This window comes from Rousettus aegyptiacus, unplaced genomic scaffold (assembly GCF_014176215.1).
Source record: "Rousettus aegyptiacus isolate mRouAeg1 unplaced genomic scaffold, mRouAeg1.p scaffold_m13_p_13, whole genome shotgun sequence".
Classification (NCBI taxonomy): Eukaryota; Metazoa; Chordata; class Mammalia; order Chiroptera; family Pteropodidae; genus Rousettus; species Rousettus aegyptiacus.
Window position 1 is genome coordinate 4,922,584 of NW_023416288.1, and position 27,210 is coordinate 4,949,793.

At 37.0% G+C, this 27,210-nt stretch overlaps 1 protein-coding gene across 3 annotated transcripts in view; it reads right to left on the reverse strand.

Annotated features, from left to right (window-relative positions):
* LOC107511514 (gamma-secretase activating protein) overlaps positions 1 to 27,210 on the reverse strand; it is an 80,674-nt gene that overhangs the window by 13,328 nt on the left and 40,136 nt on the right. For 2 of the 3 annotated variants that reach the window (XM_016145942.2, XM_036230292.1), the window contains 11 exons: positions 26,137 to 26,214; positions 24,844 to 24,921; positions 21,219 to 21,311; positions 20,779 to 20,996; positions 19,146 to 19,215; positions 18,545 to 18,627; positions 15,733 to 15,786; positions 7,267 to 7,395; positions 6,555 to 6,613; positions 5,698 to 5,729; positions 3,339 to 3,406 (listed from right to left, as the gene is read on the reverse strand). In XM_016145942.2, coding sequence (XP_016001428.1) covers positions 3,339 to 3,406; positions 5,698 to 5,729; positions 6,555 to 6,613; positions 7,267 to 7,395; positions 15,733 to 15,786; positions 18,545 to 18,627; positions 19,146 to 19,215; positions 20,779 to 20,996; positions 21,219 to 21,311; positions 24,844 to 24,921; positions 26,137 to 26,214 — 962 coding nt within the window. The remainder of the gene's footprint in view (positions 1 to 3,338; positions 3,407 to 5,697; positions 5,730 to 6,554; positions 6,614 to 7,266; positions 7,396 to 15,732; positions 15,787 to 18,544; positions 18,628 to 19,145; positions 19,216 to 20,778; positions 20,997 to 21,218; positions 21,312 to 24,843; positions 24,922 to 26,136; positions 26,215 to 27,210) is intronic. The other variant, XM_016145943.2, reaches the window with a different exon arrangement.

Sequence of the window (27,210 nt, forward strand, 5' to 3'; positions counted from 1 at the left end):
CTGATGGGGATAAATCAGGGGGTGCCAATGTTTTCCTCAAGAGGAACTACTTCTGATTCACCCAAATCCCAAGGAGGAGCTGAGAGTCAGGCTCCAGGCCCTGAGGAGAATTCTCCAAAACAAGCCACTGGAAGTCTCTAACTTACAAGTCAAAAGCTTAAGATCTACCAAAGAATTGAAGTCTAAGTTCCTGGCCCTGGAAAATTAACAGGAACAACTCTAAACATGGAGTTACTGTGCTAATTGAATGGGGGGATGGTTTGGGATATTTAGAAGGACAGACAGAGCAGGAGTAAAAAGCAAATGCATCAGGCACCTCCCTCCGCACAGTGGCTACAAAATTCTGCACAGCCCAAAGGTAATGAAATAGTCATTCTAGTGCCTCCAAATGGGCTTGTTTCTATACCCGCTCTGCTATGATCATCCTCGGGGCTCTCCAACCAGTGTGGCATTCCTAGTCCTCCCCGCCGTTTTACTTTTCTTCTTCTAACTCCTTTTTTCCCTAGACCCCCCTGCTCAGCTAGGGACTTTCGTGGCTAAAGAGATCTTTGCACCAATAAATAACCCATGGAAATTGTACAATTGACATCTCATGTGTACCTATCTTCTATTTTAGCAGGTTTAACTATTTGACGCCCTGAGTAAAATTTAGCCCTTGGCAACCTGGTCCAAGACAAGCGATATATTATCTCAATTCAGTCTCCTGCATGTGCTAATTAATCAGGCTTTTAAAAATTAAAATTTTTAAAGATACAATGCATACTTTTTTGTGCTTTTCAATTTTTCTATAATAGATATAAAGATGAAAATTTAAGTCACCTATAATCCTACAACTACATTAACATTTTAGTTTTTCAATTTTCCTTTTTCCTGGTGTGACACTCATTCTCTGTTTTTCATGTAATAGTTTGTCGTTAGATATTCTTTACCACACTAGTCTTAATGACTACACATTATTCAATTGTATGAAAGTACTATAATTGAATTATTTATTCCCTTCTTGTACATATCAAATATTTCTTTTAACATTGTTAATAATACCATTTAAATTTCTTATATAAAAGTTGTTTGTCATATCCCCAATTATTTTGTCAGACCAAATTCCTAGAAATGGAATTTGTTGGGTCACATACTAAACATTTGTGAAGACACCATCAATATGCCTTCTACTGTGGTTACTAATTATCAACTATAGTGCATGAGGCTGTCCAAATCCCTGTACCCTGAACTTTGCTACTATGATTTTTAAATTGTTGTCAATTTTCCAATATATCTATGTTCAATAATATACTTAAAAGGCATTGTCCGTTTAAGTACTATATAACCATCCACTTATTTTATTCAAGTTCTTTCACACAGTTAATCTACCTGATATTTCTGTTTGTTTATGATATAAAGTAGTGGCATCTGGAACAAGAGAAATCTAACTTAATTTTCTTTTAAAAATCAGGCAACCTTGACTCAATGATTAAAATTTCTTTCCACATTGATTGTTAAATGCCTCATGTATCAAACATAATGATTTTATTTTAAACTACGTCTATTGGCTATCTGTTTTTGTACAAGCACCATATTGTTTCTGTCATTGTAGATCGACAACACATTCAGATATCTGTAATGCCAGCCCCATGCCTCTTTACCTTGTCAAGTGAGCTCAGTCCAGGGGTCCACAACCTCTGAGCTACAGACCAGGCCACACAGCGAGCAAAGTTTCATCTGCATTTGCAGCCATTCCCCAGTGCTAGCATCACCACCTCAGCTCCACCTCAGATCATCAGGCATTAGATTCTCATAGGAGCACCAGTCCCTGGTGCCAAAAAGGTTGGGGACTGCTGACTTAGTCAACTATCAAAAAATTGTTTTTGTTTTTTTGTTTATAATGTTATTAAACCTAGATGCTAAGGACTTGGAAATGAGATCTTATTTCTTATTATCTTTTCTAACTGGGTAATCCTAATAAAAAAGGAAATAGATATGGAATCACCTGCTTACTGATTTGCTCCTTACTTTCCATTTTCCCAATTTTTTTGTTTGTTTGTTGCATTATACAAATTTAGCATCTTCTTTTACTTTTGTTTCTTATTGCATTGGCTAGAATTTCCAGAACTATGTAAAATTTTAGCGAAAATAGCAAGGATTCTTAACTTCTTTCTGATTTTAATAGGAATCCCTCCAGTGTTCCATTAAGATGGAAATCGGCTATTAGTATTACATTATTCTTTGTCTTATTGAGTTAGTGTACTCCAGGAGTGGATTTTTACTTTTCTCAACTTTTAGCACCTATGGAGATTATCATCTTTTCCTTTTTGACTTAGTGATGTGATGAATCACATTAATATATTTCCTAATATTAAGCCTTCTTAGAAAGAGCTCCACTTGGCCACATGGTACTTTCAAATAGACCATGTATATTAGAAAGTATTTCAATTAAGGTTGTGCTATCTTTATTAATAAGTAAAAGTGGTCATTGTCAGATTTTGATTTTAAGGTTATGCTAGCTTTTTTAAGTGATGAAGAAACTTCCCATCTTTTTTCAAAATTACTTTATAGAGCTAGGGAATGATCTAGTCCTTAAATGTTTGAAAGAACTAACTCAATAAATAACTTGGGGCCCTTTTTGGAGATAATTTTTTACTTTTTTCAAATTATTTTATGGTATTGTGCTTTCAGGTCTTCTAGTTGTACTTAGCACAAGTTTGGTCATTCTATTTGCCAAGAAAACTTTGTTTAACTAGAATTTTTAACGTATAAATATGTATTTATACAATTTTTTCTCATATATTTTACCTTGCTGTATCTAAAGTAATAGGTTATCCCATTCCCAATCCTGCACAGTACTAAAAATATTTTATTAGAATTTCCAGATGTCTCTAATCAGTCTTTTAGAGATCTGAGACTTTATTTACCAATTCTTCTCTTCAATTAATTTATTTTGACTTATATTTCTTTGATCTTCCCAGTAGTAGGACTTCTTGAGAAATAATACTTTATTCTGTCTTATTTTAAATCCTAAATACAAATGCCACAGAGATATTGCTTTTTCCTTGTTTTAAACACTCTCAATGTTGTACATTTACTTATGATTTTTTGAAATTATATATTTATTGAAGTGATTGATTAATATATGTCTCTCCCACTAGATTACAAATTCTAAGAGTGCAAAAATCATTTATGTGTTCCTTACCATTGAACACACAGGGCCTACCATGGCTGGCCACAACTACGTGTTGAAAGCATGAATGAAAAACAAGATCAGGATGACAAGTATAATCTAGCCTTTTCTCTTTTTCTTGGAGCTCACTGTTTGCCAGCACCTAAACAGCCCACAGAACACTTACCAACCCCAGAAGCAGCCTCTGATGGTTGTCTTCCTCTTGGAAGAGGGGTGTCAATCTCGGCTCTGAAACTAAACAGAGCAATTGTGAAGCGGGGTGATTTACAGGAAATGGACTAGAAGAAAGAGGAATTGGCCTGGGCTTCCCTTCTCTGAGTCATTGGGAAAACATAACACTTACCTAATAAAAATTTTTCACTAGGCAAGTGTGACCTAGCCCTGCAAACTGAACTTATCGCCCAGGTGACACGCAGAGAACTCTGTGCAACAGAGAGAGGTATAGACCCAAGCAGGCAGGCAGAAAGACAGCAAGGAACACATTTCCCAACACCAATAGACTCAGGCTTTGATTTCTCTTCAACACAAAACTCACCATTGTCTAAGAACCTCTGCTTCACTGGAGACAGAGTAACTTGGGCCCTCTCTTCACCCCAAGAGGGCCATAAACCCAGGGACTTGGTGGAAGGATCACTTGACCCCCTTATTTCTGACCCGCCATAGTTCAGTGTCTTTGGGAGTTATTTAGTTGGGAACAATTACTGTGGCAATAATACTAATTGGCACAAGTTATCAGACTGAAAAGGTAACTAGATCAAGATGGAAAAGTGACATGTAAGTTTAAATAAAATGGCACTTCCTCCACCATGACTCTCACTGCACCGGCATAACTATAGGGACAGGAAAACGGTCTCATTGGAAGATCTGCCCTAACATTTCTCTAACTGCACCTTTGTGCCCCACTCTTTCTATTCCAGATACCTGAAGCACAGTGCTGGTCAAGAGAGCAGAACTACCCTGGTCCATGGGCTGATGACTCCTGTGGAAAGGCATGGATGTCTCTTGACCCTTTGGGAGAAGTCCTACATGGATCCTCTACAACGCTCATGATTAAGATGAAATGATTCAGACCTTGAGTCCAGCCACCCTGAATTTCACACAGAGTATTCCATTTTGGTGGTGACAGCATTTTTCCTAGGAAACTAGCGCAGGCAAAGCACATGAGAGGAAGGGGCAAGTTCCCAAAAGTGAGTCAAAAGAGAATGACTAGTAACAGGATGCAAGCAGGCCTGAAGGACAGGAGCAGGCGGAGCTCCAATGGGGTGGGAGGGTAGGCACAACTGAAACATAAACCAGACCAGCAACACTTCCCATATTGCAAAAACCCTGAATCACACACATTCACACCCCCATGCACTGGGCAGGACTCCTCCTAGCATTACTGGCAGAACCCCTGGCTCCAGACATAGATGACCAGTTACAGACAGGGACAGAGGCTGGTTCCCACAGGGCTGTTCAGTGAGCCTGGGCTCTGTCAGCCTGGGCTGGATGACAAGTTCACCATCACAGTTCACGTGGGCTGAATGCACAGCTGCGCGATGTGCAGCAACACACTGTATAAAATAATTTCCATTAGGACACCCAGCCTATACCTTAACATCCAGGTCCATAAAACACAAGTGGGATATAAAAACAGCTTTTTAAGTGGAGGCTGACCTTTATGAGCCATGAAAGAGTTCCGCTGACAAAACGACAAAAGGGCCTAAACCTGATTATGTTTAGCGTTCTCTCCCCACAGTTTCAACCAGCTAAGTCTCCTTTGGTTGTCAAAACTTTCCTCTAACCACTCCTGACCTAGCCCCTTGCCCTTGTACCCTGTAGTTATATAACACCTGTCACCTGGTTTAGAAATTATGTGTCAGCATTTCGTCCTTATACACTAATGATAAAGCAGCCACCTCAGATAACCCATACACAGCACGTGCTGTACTGGGCACTATAAACATTACCCCATTTATTCTCATTTTCTTCTCACTCTTGCAATGAGGAGGACCCCACAAAATGGATAAATGGCTTGCCTTAGAGTACACGGCTAGGATGTGGCCAAGCTATACTTTCAGTCCAGTTCTGTCTGGCACCAAGCCCATGCTCTTCCCCCACAACCACAGTGCTCACCTGAAGGATCATCTTTGCACCTTTATGACCTAGTCCAGTCAGTGCCAAAGTGTCAACCAAAATGAAAGGAGCACATAAGCCAAAGGCCCAGAGAGAAAGCATGCCTAAGCCAAGAGAATTGCCAAAGTGCATCCTGCGGGTACAGCCAGAGGGCATGTCAATTAGGTCAACTCTATTAGGAAAAATAATGAAAACTCAGGGATTCCTCCAGCACAAGCACATTCGCAGCTGTCCCTGAAGGTCTTGGTGCCAAGACAGACATGGAAGGAGCTGGGCAGCTACTCTGACAGGAAGATATTAAAGGGTGCTGCCTTCATTACACTGTTGTCTTGCCAACCCACAGCGGAAGACAGTGTTACAAATAAAACACTAACTGAAATCAGAGGGCTTTATTACAGGTCTTTTCTTACCCAAATTCCTTGCTTCTAGGTTAGAAATCACCCTAAAAAGAAATTAGCCAAGGTTATTCACACAGGAAGCATTATTTTTATAAAAGAAAGAAGAAAGGAAAGGAAAGGAAAGGAAAGGAAAGGAAAGGAAAGGAAAGGAAAGGAAAGGAAAGGAAAGGAAAGGAAAGGAAAGGAAAGGAAAGGAAAGGAAAGGAAAGGAAAGGAAAGGAAAGGAAAGGAAAAGAAAGGAAAAAGAAAAGAAAGACAGCCACAACACCATACAAAGATATTTTCCTTTAAAAAGCCATAAAACCATGGCAGAAACTATTTTCAGGATGCTGGAAACAAAAACTTTAATCAGCTTGGTGAAAGCCATGTTAGGCAATTATAAAACTCAAAGCCCTTCTGTGCAAACAATGACAATAATTTAGAACAATTGCAGCTCTCAGTGATTGGAAATAATGGGAACAGAAAATGGAACAGAGACCGGAATGGGTATATGCTTATAGCACTCAAGTGACTCACTATCCAGAAAATTTGCTTTCAAAATAAGAGCAAGCTCACTAACACTTTTTAAAATCAACCTATTGTCTGTACCCCACAAAGTGCTCAATTAATAAGAACTTTCTTTATCACTTTTCTCTTATAAATTATCCATCCCCAGGATGCAAGTTTTTAAGGTTTAACATAAACTTTTTCCACTAAAAACTCCAGCATCAAACTCCAGAAAAGGGCCCAGGGGGCTGCATTCATTAAGATGACAGCATCATTTTGCTGAGGATACACAAAGAAAGTAAGCTACTTCCATGAAAGGTAGCCAATAAAATAATTGCAAACAATAACCATCTTATGATACGATAATCCCTAATTTTACTTACTTTATTGCATTATCAAGAATATTCCTCACATACACGTTGGACCTTCTTTTTCCTGTTTTCTAGGAATGAGAACATGTCAAAGGGGTAATAGGTAAAGCTGTAGGTGATATTTTCACATCAATTATATAATGTAATACAATCAAGAGTTTCAGGGAAAAAAAAACACACAATTTCCAGGTAAACAGGTAGAATACCTAGATTCTTAGAAAATTGGTTTTAAATTTTTTTATTCTGAAACTATTATATAGATTTATGAGAAATTGTAAGTCAACTGTATGTTATAAACAATGACACTACAGCTATATACAACAATGCTACAGAGATATCTCATCTATTCTACGCAGTCTCTCCCAGTGTTTATATCTTATATAAATAACTATACATAGTAGACTATCAAAATAACTATACATAGTAGACTATCAAAATCAAGAAATTGACACTGGTACAATAAGTATATATTTCTATGTCATTTTATCACATACAGGGATTCATGTACCACCACATCAAGATGTAAAACTATTCTATCACCCCAAAGAAGCATCAGAGAAGCACCTCTGCCTACCTATTGGGAGATCAGTAGCAACAATGTAAAAGTGCCTGGCAACCGGAAAGAGTGCTGCAAATGTAAGCCAGCCTATGACTTACAGGTATCACCTGGATTTAATACACTATGCTTTTGCTTCTTGCTTTGTTCTAATGAACCCACTCATACCTCTTCTGAGATCAAGCTGTGCCACTCTCTCCTGACCATGCAGTTGTTATAGTGTAACTGTGGCTTGGAGTATTTAACATATTCCAGGTTGCAGTTCAGTTTTTCCCAGTAGCCCTTAAAGCTATGCACCTGTTAGAGACAGAAACACCAACAAGCTTGAGAGGCTGGACCTGTTGGCAAAACTACCTCGAAAGAACTACGTAAGCCTTGCTTCAAAGCTGGGCTCACCTTACTTCCTCAGCTCTTTCTAGGTGAATACCTCCCACAGAGGATGGCATTCCCACCCCGACAGGAATTCTAAGATAGACTGAAAGGGTCTTGCTTTCCCCACTTCTTTTTCTACTCACTTTACACAGGGAGAGCCACTCACTGTTCACTTCCCCAAACTGGTATGACTCCCCTGGGTTAAGGCAAAGCAGGTCAGCCTGTACTAAACACTCAAGTTATTTCCTCCCCAAAGACTCACTTTGCTAATTTAGGTTGTATCAACAATGCCATGTTCAGTCAGAAAATGTTCATAGGATTTGGAGCACGTGGAATAAGAGGCTTACTTTCCCTCTAAGCTTATTTACTTCCAACGGATTTTTTTCAAAACCTAGGAATCAGAAAGGTGAAGTGAACTATTTTCACATTCAGCTGTCAAATGCCCTAGAACGGAATAGTTGACATCTTAAGTCTTTGGACTTATTGATATAATTGTACTACCCTGAAGCAAGAATGTATCCATTATGTTCATTTTTAAATTAATAAATTATACAATACCTTTTTTAATGTTGAAGGATATATTGATAATTTTTTACTTCAATAAAGGTAGATTTATGATACACACTTTATTGCCAAAAATACGCATTTATAAAAGATTTGACTGGGGGCAAGGGTGCAATGTGTGGCCATAAAATAAAGTGAGCTAACGCCTACTGAGGTAACAGACTTGGCTTTGTTGCAGAGAGAGAGAGAGAGAGAGAGAGAGAGAGAACGAGAACTTTAATAAAATATGCCTCAATCAAGAAAATTGTCCTTATGTTAAATAATAGCACTATTATTTAATGTTAAATGTTAAATAATACATTATCCAAATTCTTATTGAAAGGATAGTCACAATTGGTTCAAAATGGATTTTGGAGTAAAACTAGAGTGAGTTACATAATAATGTTAACTTGTGTTTTAGAAGCCTGAAAGGCCAGTCCAGCCAACATCCTTTCTCATGAAGACAGGAAAAACTATTTCCAATAAAATGTCACTTCTAGGGGGAATTAGAACACTGGAGACAGGTCATACTTCCCACTTGATCAACCTCACTCACGTTTTTTTCTCCCTTTCCATTTATTTATACTGAATGTACCTTTATCTGCCTTTGGTATTCCTTGCATTGAAAAATAATAATAATAAAAGCAAATCCTGCCACCATTTGGCAGTATTAGGTCCCTGACAAGAAGTCACTATAGCTTCTTGCCATTCTACCTCAGTTCAGGCACACTACTGCCACAAGCCAGAAAACTCACTGGTGTTGTGATGACATCTAGTGGTGAGTTCAGTTATTAGCTCTGCCTACTTTGCCACAGGAGTTTTACCCTGTGGTCTGCAGAACCCTGCCCAGGACAAGATGTGGGAGCGGAGGAATGCTGGTGTCCTTCTACCTGCCATAGGGCCTCTTCCTCTCAGGCCAAATGTCATCTGCCTCTCAGAGGACCCCAGTCACACACTCACACTGTGGCTCTAAAGAAGAGATTTCTCCCAAACTTCCTTCCTTCTCGCTCCCCCATTTAAAAATCTCTTTTCTCATACCGTTTTCTCAGCTGCGAATAAACAAACAAAATAAGTCCACAAACAGGCTTCAAAGGGGCTCACGAACGCCCTGACTATATATAAAATGAAGTGTGTGTTTGTATAACACTCTTCTGGAAAGGTCTATAGTTTGCACCAGATTTTCAAAGGAATCCATAGCCTAAAATAGTTCAAAACCACTGAGTTTGAAGGAAAAGGATATAAGTTTAACACAGTAAGAAACACCATTAGCCGAAAGTCCCAGAAATATTTTAATATAAACTTATAGGTCTTTCAAGGAGGTGACTGGGCCAGATGTTATACTATAGGAATCAAGAATGTACAGAGAAAAACAATTAGTGGCCTATGTCACTACATGGTATCTTTTTAAGTTATGAAAATTTGCAAAGATCATTATAAATTGGAAAGTCTATTTGGAATTCTGGTTAATAGATAAGCCTCAGAGGATGAAAATGGATTTGAGTAAGTAAAGGACAAGGACGGGATGTTCCAGGTGAGGCTCTTAGGAAGTGGGCAAAGACTGAGAGATCCATATGTGGATTCTGGGTTTAGAACAGAGGGAGAGAATTGGAGAAAGCAGAGAAAACAACCAGCAGCACTGCATTCTCTGTGATGAAAATATCTGCCCCTAGAATTGACTCCAAGCTTCAGCAACTACCTGGGTCCCATCCCTTAGAGATTTAACTGGTTTGGGGAATGACCTGAGCCTCCTGAGAGTTATAAATTCCCGGGCAACCCTAATGATCATCCAAGGCTGAGAACACTGCTTGAGCATGTCCAGGTAATCCCAGTCTCCCTCCCATTCTCAAACATTTTTCTCAATCTACACCTCTGATTTAAAGGCTGATGGATAACCAGCTGTCTGAAGGCATGTGATCATGTTGTTAAATAGGAGATAGCATTAAAGAGGAGATTAGGGTCAATCTGTAAAGGATCTCAAATGCCAAGTTAATACCAATATGTTCATTAATCCAGAGAATAAAAGAAGCTCTAAGATAAAAATTTAGATGTTGTAACACAGTATGGGGGGAAGAGGGGTTCATAGCCAAAATTTAGAAAGAACTCATACAACTCAACACTAAAAAAACAAACAATCCAATTAAAAAATGGACAGAGGACCTAAATAGGTATTTCTCCAAGAAGGACATACAGATGGCCAATAGACGTATGAAAAGATGCTCAATGTCACTAATTATCAGAGAAATGCAAATTAAAACCACAATGAGATATCACCTCATACCTGTCAGAATGTTTATCATCAATAAGTCAACAAAAAAGTGCAGGCAAGGATGTGGAAAAAAGGGAACTCTTGTGTACCATTGATGAAATTGCAAATTGCTTCAGTCACTATGACAAACAGTTGGAATTTTCTCAAAAAATTAAAAATAGAACTACTTTATGACCCAGGAATTGCATTTCTGGCTATTTATCCCGAGAAAACCAAAACACTAATTCAAGAAGATACATGCAACCCTATGTTCACTATAGCACTATTTACAATAGCCAAGATATGAAAGCAACCTAAGTATCCATCAATAGATGACAGGATAAAGAATTGGTTATACATGTATACAATGGAATATTACTCAGCCATTTAAAAAAATGACATCTTAGCATTTGCAATGACATGGATGGACCTAGAGCATATTATGCTGAGTGAAATAAGTCAAACAGAGACAAATGCCATATAATTTCACTTACACATGGAATCTAAAGAACAAAATAAACAAAATGGAAACAGACTCATAGATACAAAGAACTGGTGATTTCCAGATGGGAGGTGAGTAGCAGAACTGGGTGAAAAAAGGGAAGGGATTAAGAAGTACAATTGGTAGTTACAAAATAGTCACAAAGATGTAAAGTACAGCATAGGGAATATGGTCAATATATTGTAATAACAATGTATAGTGCAAGGTGAATACTAATCAGGGAATCGCTTCTTAAATTATATAAATGTCTTACCACTATGCTGTATACCTGAAACTAGTATAATAGTAAATGTCAATTCTACTTAAACAAACAAACAAACAAACAAAAAGAGCAGCACGGCCTAGTAGCTGGTAGGAGAGAAACCAAAACAAGAATCCTTGATCATGGGTCTGTTCCTCAATGTCAACATCCGAGAAGTATGCTGAAGGCTTCCATCTCTACCCATGCGACAAGAATGACTTTACCAGCCCGGTACTCTGTTTCTTTGTAATAAGTAATGTTTCTTTGTAGCATCATAAAATTATGTTTTACAATATTAATTGAATTTTCCATAACTCATTGTCCCAGAAAATATGCTGTGTAGGAAAAACTCTTATTTTTTCTGTACAGCTGTCTATTCACAGAATACTTCACTTCTGGTCACCAAATGTATGAGGTTTTTCCCCAATATCCATCAATTCTCCGTCAGCTGGGTGTCCTACAAATTATCTTAATTCTGACACTATCTGCCTAGAGATAGTGTTAGATGCCACAGGTTAAGGGCTCAGTCCCACAAAATTTGTCCTGCTCTTCAGATGCCAATGGCAAGTCCAGGTTGTCATCTGTGCTTCTGACTGACCATCTATAAATCGAAGGTTCCCAGAACTCCCTCCATGGGTTCAGTAATTTGTTAGAGTCGTTCTTAACTCAGAAAACCAGTTTACTTATTATAAAAAGTAGCAACTCAGGAACAGCCAAAAGGGAGAGATGTATAGGGCAAGGCATGGGGGAAGAGGCTCAGAGCTTCCATGCCCTCTCCAGGTGCACTACCCAAACCATACCCCACAATTTCATCCAACCCAGAAGCTCTCCAAAACCCTTCAGTTAGGGTTCTTTATGGGGGTTCCATTACTTAGGCATGGTTGATTAAATCATTGACTGGTGAATGAACTCAATGTCCAGCCACGCTTGCCTCAGAAGGTGGAGAATGGGGGTGGGGCTGAAAGTTCCAACCTTCTAATCAGATGCTTGGTTCTTGAGGCCACAGTCTCCATAGTTAGGTGCTTTCCAAAAGTCACCTCATTAACATAAACTCAGGTGTGGATTGAAAGGGACTTGTTATAAATAATAACAGAAATTCTTCTCATCTTTGTACTCAGGAGCTATTCCAGGAACTGGGAACAAACAATAAATATTATAACAAAAGATGTTTCAGCTTTTATCACTTAGGAAATAATAAGGATTTTAGGAGTTCTGTGCCAGGAACTATGGATGAAGACCAAATAGATATTTCTAGTTATAACACAATATCGTGTATGTACAAACTGAACTTTGGAAAATCAATTAATATGTCCTACATAAACTATTGATAGTTCTGGTATGCTACATAGTTGTCAAAGCAACAATTCTAAATTTTAAAAAATTGTCATCTATTATACTGTGATTGCATTGATGTTTTGGATCTCTAAAAATCTTTTATTTAAGTGATGGTGGCTGTCTGTATTGAAAGGGTCAAGGAAAAGGTATCTTTTGTGTTTCACTAAGTAATTAATTATACTCATGCTCTGCCCAGTTAAAACAGTTTTTTTAAAAAGCTTTTAAGTGAAGAAGCATAATTCAATAAACAAGTATCTAAGAAGACTAGCCCAAGTGTCAACTACTCTTTTCCCATTGTTCAGGGGCATTTAGATGCCTGCTGGATACCTGTAGTAACACTCTCACTTCTGAGAGGCCATAAGTGGGGAGGGGCTTTAAGCCTTTCTGGCCTTCCTAGTCTCTGGGTCAGGTAGTTAATAATCTCTAAACAAATGATTAACTAAAAGGCTTCCTACTTTATAAAATGAACCTAAAGATGTCTGGCTTAAAAATACTTCAGAAAAAATATTATATTTCTCCATTTGTGGCATACTCATTCAACTTTTATCTTTATGTTCAAGTAAGTTGTTTCTATTTTTTTTAGTTCATACATACTTCCTGTGCTTGAACAGTTTTAATAGTTTCTCTTATGGCTATAAAATCAAGGGTAATTTTTAACCTTTTACAAAGTTGCCACTTCCCTAGAGAAAACCATATTCAAAGAAGGGATAAAATTATTCGTAGGAAGTTCCCTCTTGATGACATTCCTTTTGAGGTGAGAACCTTGTTTAAATATATTTCTTGTTTCATTTTTCAAATTCCTGTGGAAGTCATTTTATAAAGTTAGGAAGTTTTTTGTCTTTCAGGTGACAATCTTCTAATTTAACTGGTTTATGTATCCTAACATGTTCATATATTAAACATTTGTAAAGTACTCCATTTTACACTAAAATTATTTGCAGAGAGCAGGAAGAAAGTCCATATCTAGTTTCATTTTCCCTTCCCTCTCCCAAATCATCAGGGCAGTCATCTACCAAGGGGAATGAAAGCAAGTGTGATCAGGATACATGGGGGTCTCTTGGGCCTCATGAAAAGTCTGGCAGCAAGCATGCATTCGAAAGGTAACGTGATTCAGGTCATAGTGTTCAGAGCCAACTCCTATCAGGTAAGCATGGCAAGAACAGTCTTTTAACCAGGGCTGGGAAGGAAGAGCAGAGGGTGGGATGTGCCATGGCAAACAGGTTTGTCACAATATAATTAAGTTGGGACTTGGGGGTAGAAGAAATAGGTCAAAGGCAGAAGCTTATAGTGACAGGTATTATGCTAGCAGAGATGAGGAAACAAATGAGAGATATCAGGACCAGGTGTCATGTGAACTGGAAGGTAATGGTTAGAGTCTCCCAGGCTGAATGATTAGGGTTGGGGTGAGGGAGCTCACCATTTTATACTTAATTTTATAAAATTTATTAAGATTTTATTTAAATCATAATTCCCTTGTAATAGCATGAATGATCACAACTTTTTTTAATATCAATTTGGCAATAAGAAACAAAGGCTATAAAAATTGTCGTAGTCTTTCGCTCAATAGTATTCATGTGGATTTTACCTTATGGGAACAAATCCAAAGGAAAGCTATCAATATAAAAATATTCACTTCAAAATTATTTGTAATAGCAATTTTAAAAAAGGGGGGGCTGAAGACAAATTCCGTGTCCCAAAACAAAAGAATGATTATGTAAATTAAGACATAGCAACCCAGTAGAATCCATGAAGTTATTAGTAATCACAATTATGAAGTTTACATAGCAACATGAAAATTGTTATGATATTTTATAATTTGTAATTGTTATTAAATATCTCTAAATTGTTGTTACTACTAGGTAAAAATTCATACTTATGACAAAGACCAAAAAGAAATAGGGAGAAATAGACAGTTTATATGGAAAGGAGCTATAGAATTGTGGGTGACATTTGTTTCTTTTTAAAATTTTCTTCACTAGTTTGTTGTTTGTCCATTAAACATATTATGGATTTGGCAGGATGAGTGGTAGAAGCAGAAACAATATAATGAAAAAATGGAGGCTCTCAATAAGAACCTTCTAAACTATTAATCAAACCTCTCTTTTCCTTTCATCTTCCTACCTTTGTAGAGTTTTTCAGTGGTCTCATGCTTCTACCTAGAAATGCTCCTCAAAAGTTACTCCTTAAAGCACCCTTCTTAGGACCCAAACCAGAACCATTAAACCAGCCCTGTCAGCCCTCTCTCACCCCCAATGCATCACTGTGACCTCAAATGCCCACGACATTCCCCCAGCTGCCCGGGCCTGGCTAGCCGCTTTGTGAATCCAAAAGAATCAAATGTAAATAAAAGGCAGCAGCACATTGAGCTGCCTGCTGCCAAAGGTTGAGATTTCCCAGTACACGCCAACCTATAATTAACAGGAGGCAATGCCAAAAACAACAAAGGAGCTGTAAGAAAACTGCTAAAATACTCCCCCATTTTAAACTACATATGCATTCTTTTCTACTCACCCGCCCCATCCCATTCTCCCTATCAGAAACTTGTGAAACCACCAGATTGCACAAAGACCCTAACAGCTACTGCTTAGTGGGCAGGAAGGAGGGGTGCAGACATTTGACTGAGACCACATACAAAGTCAATGCAGGTCACTCTTGAGAAACAGAAAAGCTGTTCTTAGAACCAAAAGGAAATTAAATAATCCCACTCAGGTTACTTAATAGTTTTAAGATTCTGTGTCTGTGTGTGCGCATAGGTGCACTTGAATGTTTTGAGGGGGTGATCGCACAATTTTAGTAAAAAACGGCTACCAGGCCCTCTAAAGATAACTTATGAGAACTCTTCCAATACTAGCTGGTTTGAGGCACAGTAGAAAGTGCTTCTACATGGTTTACATTGAGCCCTATAATTCCCTATCTTCAGAAAACTCCTCTCTTCAAAGAGCATTCCTAAGAATTGCAGAAATATCTTCCTTAGCAACTACTCAATCACTTAGGATGGATTTTCTAGAGCAGGAGTCCCCAAACACTGGGCCACAGACCTGTACAGCGGCCTGTTAGGAATAGTTCCACACAGCAGGAGGTGAGTGGTAGGCCAACAAGTGAAGCTCATCTATATTTGCAGCCGCTCTCCAGCGCTAGCATCACTGCCTCAGCTCCACCTCAGATCGTCAGACATTAGATTCTCAGAGGAGCACCAATCCCTGGTGCCCAAAAGGTTAGGGACCACTGTTCAGGAGAACAACCCTACCCCTAACCCCTGTCCTCCCTTACAGTTCACAATCCCTTTTGGAACCACCATAATACACAGGGCATCAGAGGTTTAACTACTGTCAAGTGTGGAGGCAGCAAGGAAGGCACACATGTCTGTGCTTTTGTCTCTAACTGCAAGGGACTTACCTTCATTAGAGGCAATGTGATCTCTTCTGTCACAAGGGTTATTCCAGGAATTTCCTATGATGGAGGAAAAACAGACAGACATACAACTGCTAAATGTATTAACTGCCACAAGCTCAAGGCTTCAGGAAGTGTTTTTCACACAGAAAGAAGCTAAGGGCAGCTTCCAGTTTGCTAACCTCACTTTAAATAAACCTTGGGGTTTATAAATAACAGTAAACACAGCCTGTCTCTTGCCTCAGGAAGGGGAATATTCTTTAAAGTTATGATTACGTTAGTTGGCAGTATCTCTAAAGGAAAGAAGATTAATGAAGAAATAGAGAACAAATAGTATATTGTTTATCTATTTCCATTTGCACCATCAGTGTAATAATAAAGGGAGTATGTTCCATTTTTGTACTCCTTCCTCCTCTCTTGCATTTAAATGTACTGCAGTAACTCCCACTTTACTAGAAGAAACCAAGATTAATGGGATTCTTATATGACTTTACTGGAAATTTTTTCTGCACTTCATCCTCCACCGTCATTCAGAGCTAAGAGATTCCCATAAAGAGTATATGCAGCACTACCACCATGACAAATGTAAAGGTATGCGATTCATCTCAGGAAGTCCCAATAACAACATTCTGCTAATTAGTGAGCATTTGAATAGACATTTAAAAGGATAAACTTCCAAAACTGCCCTTTATTCACTGTTATTTTTAAAGAGTTTCTACATGAATTATGTATATTACCCTCTCGACGAATTTTTCATTTACTAAAAAAGTAAATAATATATGAGAAAATATGTTAGAAGGTGATATGTAGAAATAAAATTTTATATTTGTTTAGAACTTAAATATCCAGGGTTTTACTGATATACATTATTCCTGTGAAAAGGGGGATTGCAGCAATGAAGACATAAATTTCCAGAACATTCAAACAACTGAGTTTTCTACTGTGAGAATAAAAAGCCTCATAAGAATCTTCTGTGTGCTTCACTTATCACTACTCAGCAACAGAGGATACTTCAAAAAAGTATTAAAATTTTACTACAGTTTTAGATTATAAATAGCATCTTAAAATAGGTATTACAACTCACACAGCTACTGTTATGACAACTGCAATAAACTTGTTTTGTGAAAGAAAATCGGCATAACGAAGCTAATTGTTTGCATAGTATAATTCAGGATTATCAATGTGTAAACACACCATATTTTCTAGTATCTTGAATGTGTAAGCATACCATACTTTCTAGTATCTTGAAATAACACTATTTATTTACAGAAATAAACTGCCTCCATACAGAAGTGTGAAATTGATGTTCTCTATAGTGACAAGTGTTTATTAAGGGTGAACATTAAGAGTATTAACAGATTAAAGAAAAAATAAATAATTTACATCATTGCATAAGCATAGATTTATAAAATTACAGGGTTAGAAGAGACCTTTAAGGTAACCTCCAACCACAAGAACTTTAAAGCAACTTGGTAATCCCTAAAATAAGCTTAATACACAGAGGTCATAAATTTAAGGTTTTTTATATTGTCCTTCTTGTAGGATGTCGCTCTAAATGCAAAAGTGAAGACTTGCCTGTCAGGCTGACACTCTCACACAACATCCAATTAACACATACTGGATCTTTTAAACACAATCCTGGGAACTAGAGATCCTGTCCCTGTCTCCCAGAAACTGAACCTGACAGGGCAGGACAATGAGAGAGAGTAGTGGGTGGTGAGGAAAGGAAGCTGAGATGTGCATTTCCTGATCCTGGGTGGTTTAACCTGCAAACTTCCTGCCATATTACCACAGCGTCTGCATGTATATTCACAAGGTTCTTAAATAAAACAGTGAAAACATAAAGAAGGAACGAGCTCAGGGTTTCCCATTATAATTCTACAGTTAAGCATGAAATTTTAATGTCCAACGGTAAAAGGCAAGAGGAAAGGGCCTTTAGAAAAACATTACCATTGTGCATACCAAAAATTTAGAAATTAATCAAACACAAGTGATGCCTCTTCTTAAGGACTGTATCTAGTCTAAATAGAATATGAGAAGTGTCACATATTTTTCCCTAGGCCCATGTCACCTAAAATGAATTTATTTTTCTAAATGACTTTTTGATATGAACTTCTGCCTTAAGACTAAGTATAGTTCTCACATCTAAATATGACAGGAGAAGAGGCAGAACCTTTTTTAGGGGACACCTATATGTGCTTTTCACTTTTTGATCCAACAAAGCTCAGCTTATTGTACCATGTTCAAGAAAAAATATACACAGTTTTATTTAGCTCAGCACTTCCTAATGAAAAAGGAGGGAGTCTGGATGGACAAGAAGAAAAGGTTAAATAGAGTGAGTTTGCTCAAGATGAATGACTTTTACTGATCATAAAGCTCTAAAAATATTACAGATTTTCTTTGTAAGGCTGATAAAAGGGGACACAAAGGTGCTAATCTAAGTAAAGAGAACCACCCAGATTAACAGCAGTGGCCCAGCATTCCTCATTTATAAAACCCTAAGAAATATTTTAATCCACTCTACTTACTAATAAAATTAAAATACTATTTGAAGATAATAGAGTATTATTTCTGCTTGGTAGTAGGAAAAGTAACAAAAATTCTTCACCTTCTCCTTCAGTTCTGTTTTATATAAATATCTTTGGTCAAGAACAGGGATTTACTATTATTTTTCTTCCAGAAAACACCAATTCAGTTTCTTATCAGTCAATATCTAAATGAAATCACAACCTTGGTCACTGTGACAGGGATGTCCTACAGCTGACCCACGACTGTGAGTCGATTTTAATTACATAAGGAATACAAAGCATTAACTTACTGCATTCCAAGTGAGCACGGAGGAACATGGCAAAAGTTTGTCTATGCTACTTGTCTCTGGGTATATGCTCCAATATGAAGAAGCTGAATAGGTTTTTGAAATAAAAGAAATAGACATGGTTTAATAAAAGGCAGTAGACGTAATTTGCCAAAAAAGTAAATCAACATGCTTCCATCCTCTAAATGTTAACAATTATGGTTTTATCTACTTGTTAAAATGTTAAGGTTCTGCTTTTGACAATGAGAATAATTATTTTTTAAGATTATTTAACACATATTTATCCAAATGATATTATAACACTTCAATAAGGACCAGCCAACACAAAACTAAGCTAAGAAAGTTACATTTTACTGAAAAAAAAATCACTAATGAGGTTAGAGAATCAAAATCATATCTTATATCTCGTCAGTCTCTGAACAGCCACAGCTCTTCATAAAACCACAAGAGAATGAAATTTAATTAGCTGCTGACTGCAACAGAGTTTAAAAAAAAAAAAAAGCTTCTCACCAGCATTTTGACATGTTGAGACATCAATTTACTATTTTCCCTCAAGTAAAAAGGTCAAGGATTCAACTTAACATGCAACACCAGCAACACCTACCAATTATAAATTCCTGAATGAGGTCAAATGAATGGCAGGCAGAGACATTCTCAGAAATCCATTCAATAATCTTTAAAAAGTAAGAAGACAACTCTGTTAATATTTAAATCTGCACCTTGGTCCCACCACCATAGAAGTATAAAATATACATGAATCTTTTAAATTCTATATTTATTTTGGAATTGCCTAAAAACACACTCACTTCTATCTATGCTACCTTCAAGATACATAATGCAAGACTGCATGGATAAAATGGTATTATAAATGAGGTCCTTTTTACACATCTTTTTAATAAGTGCCCTTGGTGGGATCCAAATAAGCCTTCCTCAACCCAATGTTTGTTTTTGGCACATGAGGTCATATTCTAGCAAAGTACCAATGGGAAGAGCTATAGAATACAGGAGAAAAAAAAAAACCCACTATGCTTGGAGGTAGCAGACCTGGGTCTGAATTCTAGCTCAATAATTAGTGCAAACACTGTCACACTATTTAAATTTCATGAGCATCACTGTACAGTCCTCCCAAGAGAGAGATAATCCCTGAGATATATCAGCAGCTCTAAGTCTCCAAAACCATCCTGACTTGCTGGAGGAATAAAGCCCTTTGTTCCCTACCTTAGAATTGATGGGTACTATAAGGCTTGCCTGGCCATGAGTATACTCTCACATTTCTGCTCCTACCAATAAGTTGTTTTTATTTTCAAACCCCTTGATGCTAACTGTACTTATTTTCATAATTAGGAAATTTAATAAACTATTACCTTAGACAAGTAAAATATAGGTATAAAAAGAGTGTTGTTGGGTCGATAAAATTGTATGCTTTGGAAAGACTCAAAGGCATGTCTCTAAAACACTTACTAAAAAACTAGGTGTAAGTGAGACAACTATAAAAGATTGAGAAAAAACTGCCCTATATACATAGATTGCTTTGAAATTATTGATCTCGTTAGGAAAAAAAGTAACAGGAAATCAGAGACAATACATTACTAGTGGTTTTGTGTAAGAAAAATAATTCTGAACTTCGATTAGCTGATATACAAATAAAGGGCCTTAATTTACATCAGAAGATGAGTGAATAAATGTACATTTATATGTTTTAGGTTAAAATAAAATATTTAAGATATCTTTTTTCAATTAACCAACCATCCCAATTAAGTCTACTAAAGGGGTTTCTCTGACTTCACAGGATAGCTATAAAATTAAATGACAACGTATGTAAAAGCGCTTTGTAAACTATAATGTGCAATTTAAATGTAAACTCTATTGAAAATGTAATAAATATGTACCACCAGATTTTAGTCTATTTGACAATATATACCAAATACAGACAAAGTGAAAAAGATATTTGAGAAACTCATTATTTACTGAGTACTTCCTTAGACTACTGATATACCCAAATATTTATTCATGATATGGAAAAGAGTAGTCAAGGGAACAGATATACCCTCACCATCTGAGGTCTGAGGATCCATAAAGATGGAGCACAAGAGAAGAATATATTCCAGTAAGAATAGAGACCATAACCTCAATTAACTGTTAACAAATAAAAATAACCTCTGTTCATTTTCAACCATCAAAAAAATACATTTGATATTGCCTACTTGCCAATTTTTAAACATAAGCTATGTTCCCACCTTGGCTTCCAGGAACTGTGGGTTTTGGCCACATGAAAGCACACAGTGCAATACGGCTATCTTCTCACAGTCTAGCCGGGTGTTCCATAGGAACTGCAATAAATAGGACTGGTTGAGGAATGCTCTATAGAGCTTTCCAGAACACCAGTTCAGTACCAGGGACCCTGAGAGTGACTGCAAAGGACTATGAGGTAGCATATCAATCACTTCATTGTTTCCTGGGGGCAAAAAAAAAAAAATAAAGTAGATCAGCAAATAAAAGGACCCCTCTTCCAACCAAACATTAAAGTCACAACAAACCCAAATGAAAAGAAAAAAAAAACAGGAGAAGGAGGGAGGGAGGGAAGTAGGAAGTGAGGGAGAAAGGGAGGAAAGGAGAAGAGAGAGGTGGGAAAAAACTCAAATGGACCATGTTCATAAGAGAAAAACTATAGCTGTACCTGTCAAAAACAGACTGTGGCAGATCAGGTCTGGATGTTGAATGTTGAGTAGATGAAAGAAATGACCAGGTAAGTAAACGGCCACATAATAGTCTATAGAAAAGAAAGATTTAAGTCATCTGCATGTGGCAAGAGCTGTACAGGTACAGATAAAGCCCAGAACTTTACATTATCCCTATTTTTTTTGAATCTTTTAAAACACAAAAGTTTGACCAATCTAATAATCATCTGTCTGATGTCAGTATATTTCCTCTTACTAGCCATATCTCATTTATTTCTATCTGTGGCTAATTTTCTTCAGACATTTAACCATGATTACCTTAATTTAATCTGTAGTTTTGTTTCTAAGTGAATTGTGGCTTTTTGTATATATAAATGATCTTTAGGAGCAAATTAGAATAAAAATATTAAGCAATGTGAATTATTCCGTAATTTGATGATAGGCTAGGAATAGCTTATAATGGGAACTTCCTTCATAGTTTCTACCAGTTTGGGGCAGCTCTAAAATTTAGTTTCCTATGTTTGTCCACTCATCATCATCACCATAGTAACAGTATAGTTGACATCATTATTGTCATCATAACCATTGTTTTATGTAGAGAAACTTTAAATGGATATTCATCAAAACAACCTCTGCAGGCATTATGACACTTTATGAAGTACTAATTTATTACTTTGCATAGCTAGCTGCCTAGAATTCACACCTTCACAGTCCCTGCACTAGATATTTTTGTATCAAGAACATTTGTACACAGATTGAGCCAAGGTTTAAAAATAGATTTCTTGAGAATGGGAAGGTAGAAGTACCAACAATTTTTCTAGGATCTTAGGAAAACAAATTCACATGATAGTAGTGAATTTCATTTGATGAATTAAACCTTTAGATTATAAGTGAGTCAGCTGGAACCTTATTTTCCCAAGAAGCAAAGAAGCATATGCTAATCATTTGCATAGAAGGCATTTTGTGCACAGGAAAGAAAAGAGGACATAAAACTCTAACCGGTTGACTTATAAATGTCTTTTCAGCCACCGTGGATTAAGCGATGTAAAAGTACTTAGCAATACTATAACATAATTGTGGCAAACCTTAAGTATAAAAACACAATAAGAGGGCAGTGGTCCCCAATCTTTTTGGCACCAGAAATCTCATTAGATCCTATGAGAATCTAATGCTTGATGATCTAAGATGGAGCTCAGGTGGTGATGCTAGCACTGAGGAGCAGCTGCAAATACAGGTGAAGCTTTGCTTAGGTTGCCAGTTGTTCATCTCCTGCTGTGTGGCCAGGTTCTTAACAGGCTATGGACCAGTAGTGGTCCGCAGCCCAAGGGTTGGACACCTCTGAAATAGGGCACAGTGGTAAGGGTTTGGGCATCAAATGACCTAAGTTAACCAGTTAATTATGATAGTACTAGACCCTTGGAAGGAGGCCTATGGATATACAGGAGGTGTTTTGGATTGTCACAATCATTGGGGTGAATGGAGGATTCCTACTGTCATTTGGTGAGAGAGCTCCCGGATGTTAAATCTCTCAGTGTTCAGGACTCTATCACCCAAAGAATTACTATCTCAACAAAAATGTCAAATAGTACCTGTAGTAGGCTGAATGATGGCCTCCAAAGATGTTCATGTATTAATCCCCAGAGTCTGTAAATGTTTTTACCTTAGGCAATAAAAGGGACCTTGCCAATGTGATTAAGGACCTTGAGACAGGGAGAGTATCCTGATTATCCTGGGCAACAATGTTTTTATAAGAGGGAGATTTGACTATGGAAGCCTAAATGACAAAAGAGACTGGAGTGATGTGGTCACAAGGCAAGAAAGGCCAGCCTCTAGATGCAGGAGGGGGCAAAGAAAGCATTCTCCCCTAGAATCTCCAGAAAGAACCATTTCTGCCCACATGTTGACTTTAGCTCCTCAAGATTCAATTCAGAATTCTAAAATCCAGAACCATAAAAGAATGTTTGTATTGTTTTAAGCCCTAAATTTATAGTGAATTGTTACGGCAGCAATAAGAAATATAGTGCCCCTGATAAGAGACCCTAAAAGAAGCTTGAACACACATCTCAGCCTTTCTGAGCCTCAGTTTCATTATCTGAAAAATGTGGATATCATCACCAAGCAGAATTGTTGTAACATAACTTAAGTAAAATAGTTAACATATGAATATAGTATTCATTTTTTAAATGGTAGCTTTTTTATTTGTAAACATATCTTTCTTACATAGAAGTGCTTGGGGGTTCATAGAAATTTCAAAAAAAAACTCTATTCCTTAATATTTTAATGAATATAAGCCCATTTTAAAAGGATGACAATTGAGGGAAATTGCACATAATTAATAGCAAAAAATACATGACTCAAAAAAGCAATATTGTCATAAAAACTACCTTAAGAACAGGTTTAATTCAGTACAATTTTGTGCCCACAAAGTAAAATGTGTTTAAGAAGGAAAGAGTGGCTTATTTTCATAAAGCTCTAGAATTTCTGCCCTCTTCACATTTTGAAGATCATAGATTAAATCATGCCTGCCCTCTTAAAGAATCATTCCCAGGGGTAAAAAAAGGAAAGATACCTTTGACCTCACAAAATGCTAATTTTTTTTTTTTTTTTTTAGTAGACAGTTTCCCACATCATTTTTGAGTTGGGAGGCTGATATAGCATTGCTGATAAGAATCAAGTCCCAGACCCAAGAAATCTTGTATTTACCTCTCTTAACACAGTAAGCAGTTGTATCAGGCCTCTTTAAGGGAATTTCCCACAGTTTTAGAGCTCATGATAAAATTTGTCACATACTGGCCCACTTAGCATAAAATATCTCACCTCACCAATAGTATCATTCAAAATAAAAATCTTATCATTTTGGTTCTCACTTTACCCAGTTCCCTCACACCACACCTCCCTAACCTTTGTTGTGATAGCTTTTCCTTTTTAAATATTGTGCCATGTCCCATATGTAGGCAAGCAACAGTTCTGTTGTTTAGGCTTATGCTAATCTCTTTGTGCCCCACATCCCAATTAGCGTGGAAAAGCTGCTTTCAGTAGAGAGGTACAATAAACTCCTTTCATTACTTTCTTCTGTATAGACTCCCTTAATACTACTCAAGTTCTCTTTACCATATTTACTCAATGAAAAAAAACTCACTCAAGCTGATCCATAAATCATTTGTGGGACTTGGAAGTTTTCAACAATTAGCAACAGTGAATAAACAAGTTCCCAAATGCCTTTGTCCTCTCTAAAATTAAAGGCCAATATAATGTATTATTTCTCATAGGCTTTTAGAGAACATCTCATTCACTGTCATCATTTTTATACTAACAAATGACTTTTAGGATTGTTACTAAAAACATAAGAAAGTTCACAGTGTAGGTTCTCTAAAAAGAGAGATGCATTCCTCCTCCTCCCCCACCCTGCAAAAGAGCTAATGGAGTTGTGTTGGGTAGAGGGGAGTAGGTCGTTCCCAGACAAAACCTTCTCCTATCAGGTTTCCAAAAAGTCAGTGATCCAAGTTACAAAGAGGCATGAAAAAATGGAGTGCACAGAGAAGAAAATGAGATATTAAAGGCTGAGGCATAACATGTGGTAGAAGGAAGGATCAGAACAGAAAGATGCTTCTCCTTCACACTCACCAAGGTTGAGAAAAGTAATGCCCTTTGTCACATGTGAGTCAGCACTCCCAAGAGCAGCAGTGAAGGTCTTGCTGTGCCCTGCAGAGACAGAAGCCATGAACATGAAGCCAGAGAAAGCATGTAAAGAAACAAAGAGCTGAAATTCTACCCAAGGCAGTGACGCTGTGTAATATTCTCAACATTTACTACATTTACTACCTGTAAAACTGATAAAGTAAGCATCTATAACTTCTAGGTTTCATGGTTCCCTGTCATTCTCCAAAAGCCAGCATTGAAGACAGATGACCTGTGTGTAGTCACATTCCAGTAATTGTTTTGGGCTTATGTATAATCTTAGACCTTAACAGGTAGGTTGTGCTGGAAGGGAAGGATCCAAAGGAATCTACTTAAGGAGATTCCTTTGGATATGGAGGAGATCAGGTGGCTCACTGGCCCTCATGCCTCAAGGCTCACTGCTGAAGTCATTAAGACCCTCTGAGACTTAGTAATGTCACTTTGAGTTAAAAAGAGTATCAAACTATCTACTAAACTCAGTGCATTAGGCTTCACTCTCCACTTTTCTAGTTCTTAACATTCAGGAAAGTTGTATTTATTGGTTTTAATCATTAATCATTAGAAAATTGTGTGAAAACTTTCCACAAAATATCAAATTTATACTATTAAAGCATCTATGTATGTCCAGTTTGAAGTTCCTTTTAGTTTCTTCATTATTGAATAAATTATTAAACTTTTTTACCATGATCTATGACTTCTAAAAAAAATATTAGGCACTTTCACAGAATAATAATTCTGGTGTGGCCTAGCATAAAATTTTTCTCATTTTGAAAAAAAATCTACCTTTAAAATGTTTTCACTCAATCCACAGTATGGACTACATAAATACTAATTTTAAGAAATTAAACAAGCAAAATAAATACTCTTTAGCATGAGTCAGTTTAAAATATTAAAAGGCACCTGTTAAATTCTGAGATCAGGGAAGCTTTAAACTAAAATCTTAGGTACCTTTGTATGTTAAATCTGTTGATAATTTCCAATTAGTACTAATAAAAAAGAAACACACTTTGGGCAAATAAGTCTATTACGATTGGTTTGCAGGCCTAGAAAAAGATATAGGTCAGGATAAAAAATATATAATATATAAAAATACTTAGCTAACAATATTCATCACTAATGAATTTTTTCAAGAAACATGTTTGTACAGGTTTACAGGTATAGATTTATTTATTGCCAAATTTGCCACTATTTGGGAAAAGCGATTATGTCAAAATAAAACACAAAATAAATGAAACATACCTTTATGAAAGTAAAACACTGTATACATGATTTGTTCCCAAGAGTCAAACTTTGGGCTATAACATACACACAAACTTCCTACAAAAAAGAAGGTATTTTGTAGAGTTTAGTAGAATCATAGACAAAAAAAGTTTCCCAAATCACTTAACTTTACTTCCATTCCTTTAGATGCCCTGACTCAATTTACCTCATAGATTATTTCTAAATTCTAGAAATAGTATATTAACAAGTAGCTAAGAAATTTCAATTCAACAATTATTCAGCACACACTATAAGCAATGTATTGTGGTAGGCTATTGAAGGGTAGAAAAATGAATGGAGACACGCTCCTGTGTAGGAAATCATGAGAGACTAGAGAAGTGTCCAAAGCTTCATGAGATTCTCCTAACATACATGTACTGCCCTGCCCTCTTATTTTGTGTGCCCTCCAGTCATCACTAATAGCTATAGACCCTAGTTTGTCAAAAATGTATTTCTTCTTTACAGAAAGTTTCTAGCCTTGTTTATCTAGATTGAAAGGCAAACTGGATAATCTTATGGGCAATAAGAGCAACTGTGGTGTATGAGCCTCCATACCCGTCCATATTTGGGTTACTTAAGGGCCTTGGCCCAAGGGCAAAGAAAAGCTCCTGGCATAGAGTGGCTTTTCCAGATCAACCCTGACCACCTTCACTTAACCTATATCTCCAGAATAATCTCAGCCTTCCTACCTCCTTCAATATATAAAACTGTACATCATCTCCAGCAACTGTTGCTATGTGGACAACTATGTCCATCAATGACCTACTAATGAGGGCATTATGCTGACACTGATATTTCGTTCTAATGCTATTGTTTATGTGAGTAACTGAAATAGGAGATTTCCCTGGTAGAAAGGAACTTGAAAAGGAGTCTAGAAAGTGGGTTCTAGTCCACAAGCTAATATTATACTAGCTGTGTGAATTAAATCATTACTCTACTTCAGTGAATCACAATATTTCCTCCATTATACTCCACTAGTTTCTTTATCAAAGAATTACAATAGGGGTGAGAAAAGCTCATTTCCTCTAAGAAGTCTGTTTAAGATTATTGGCA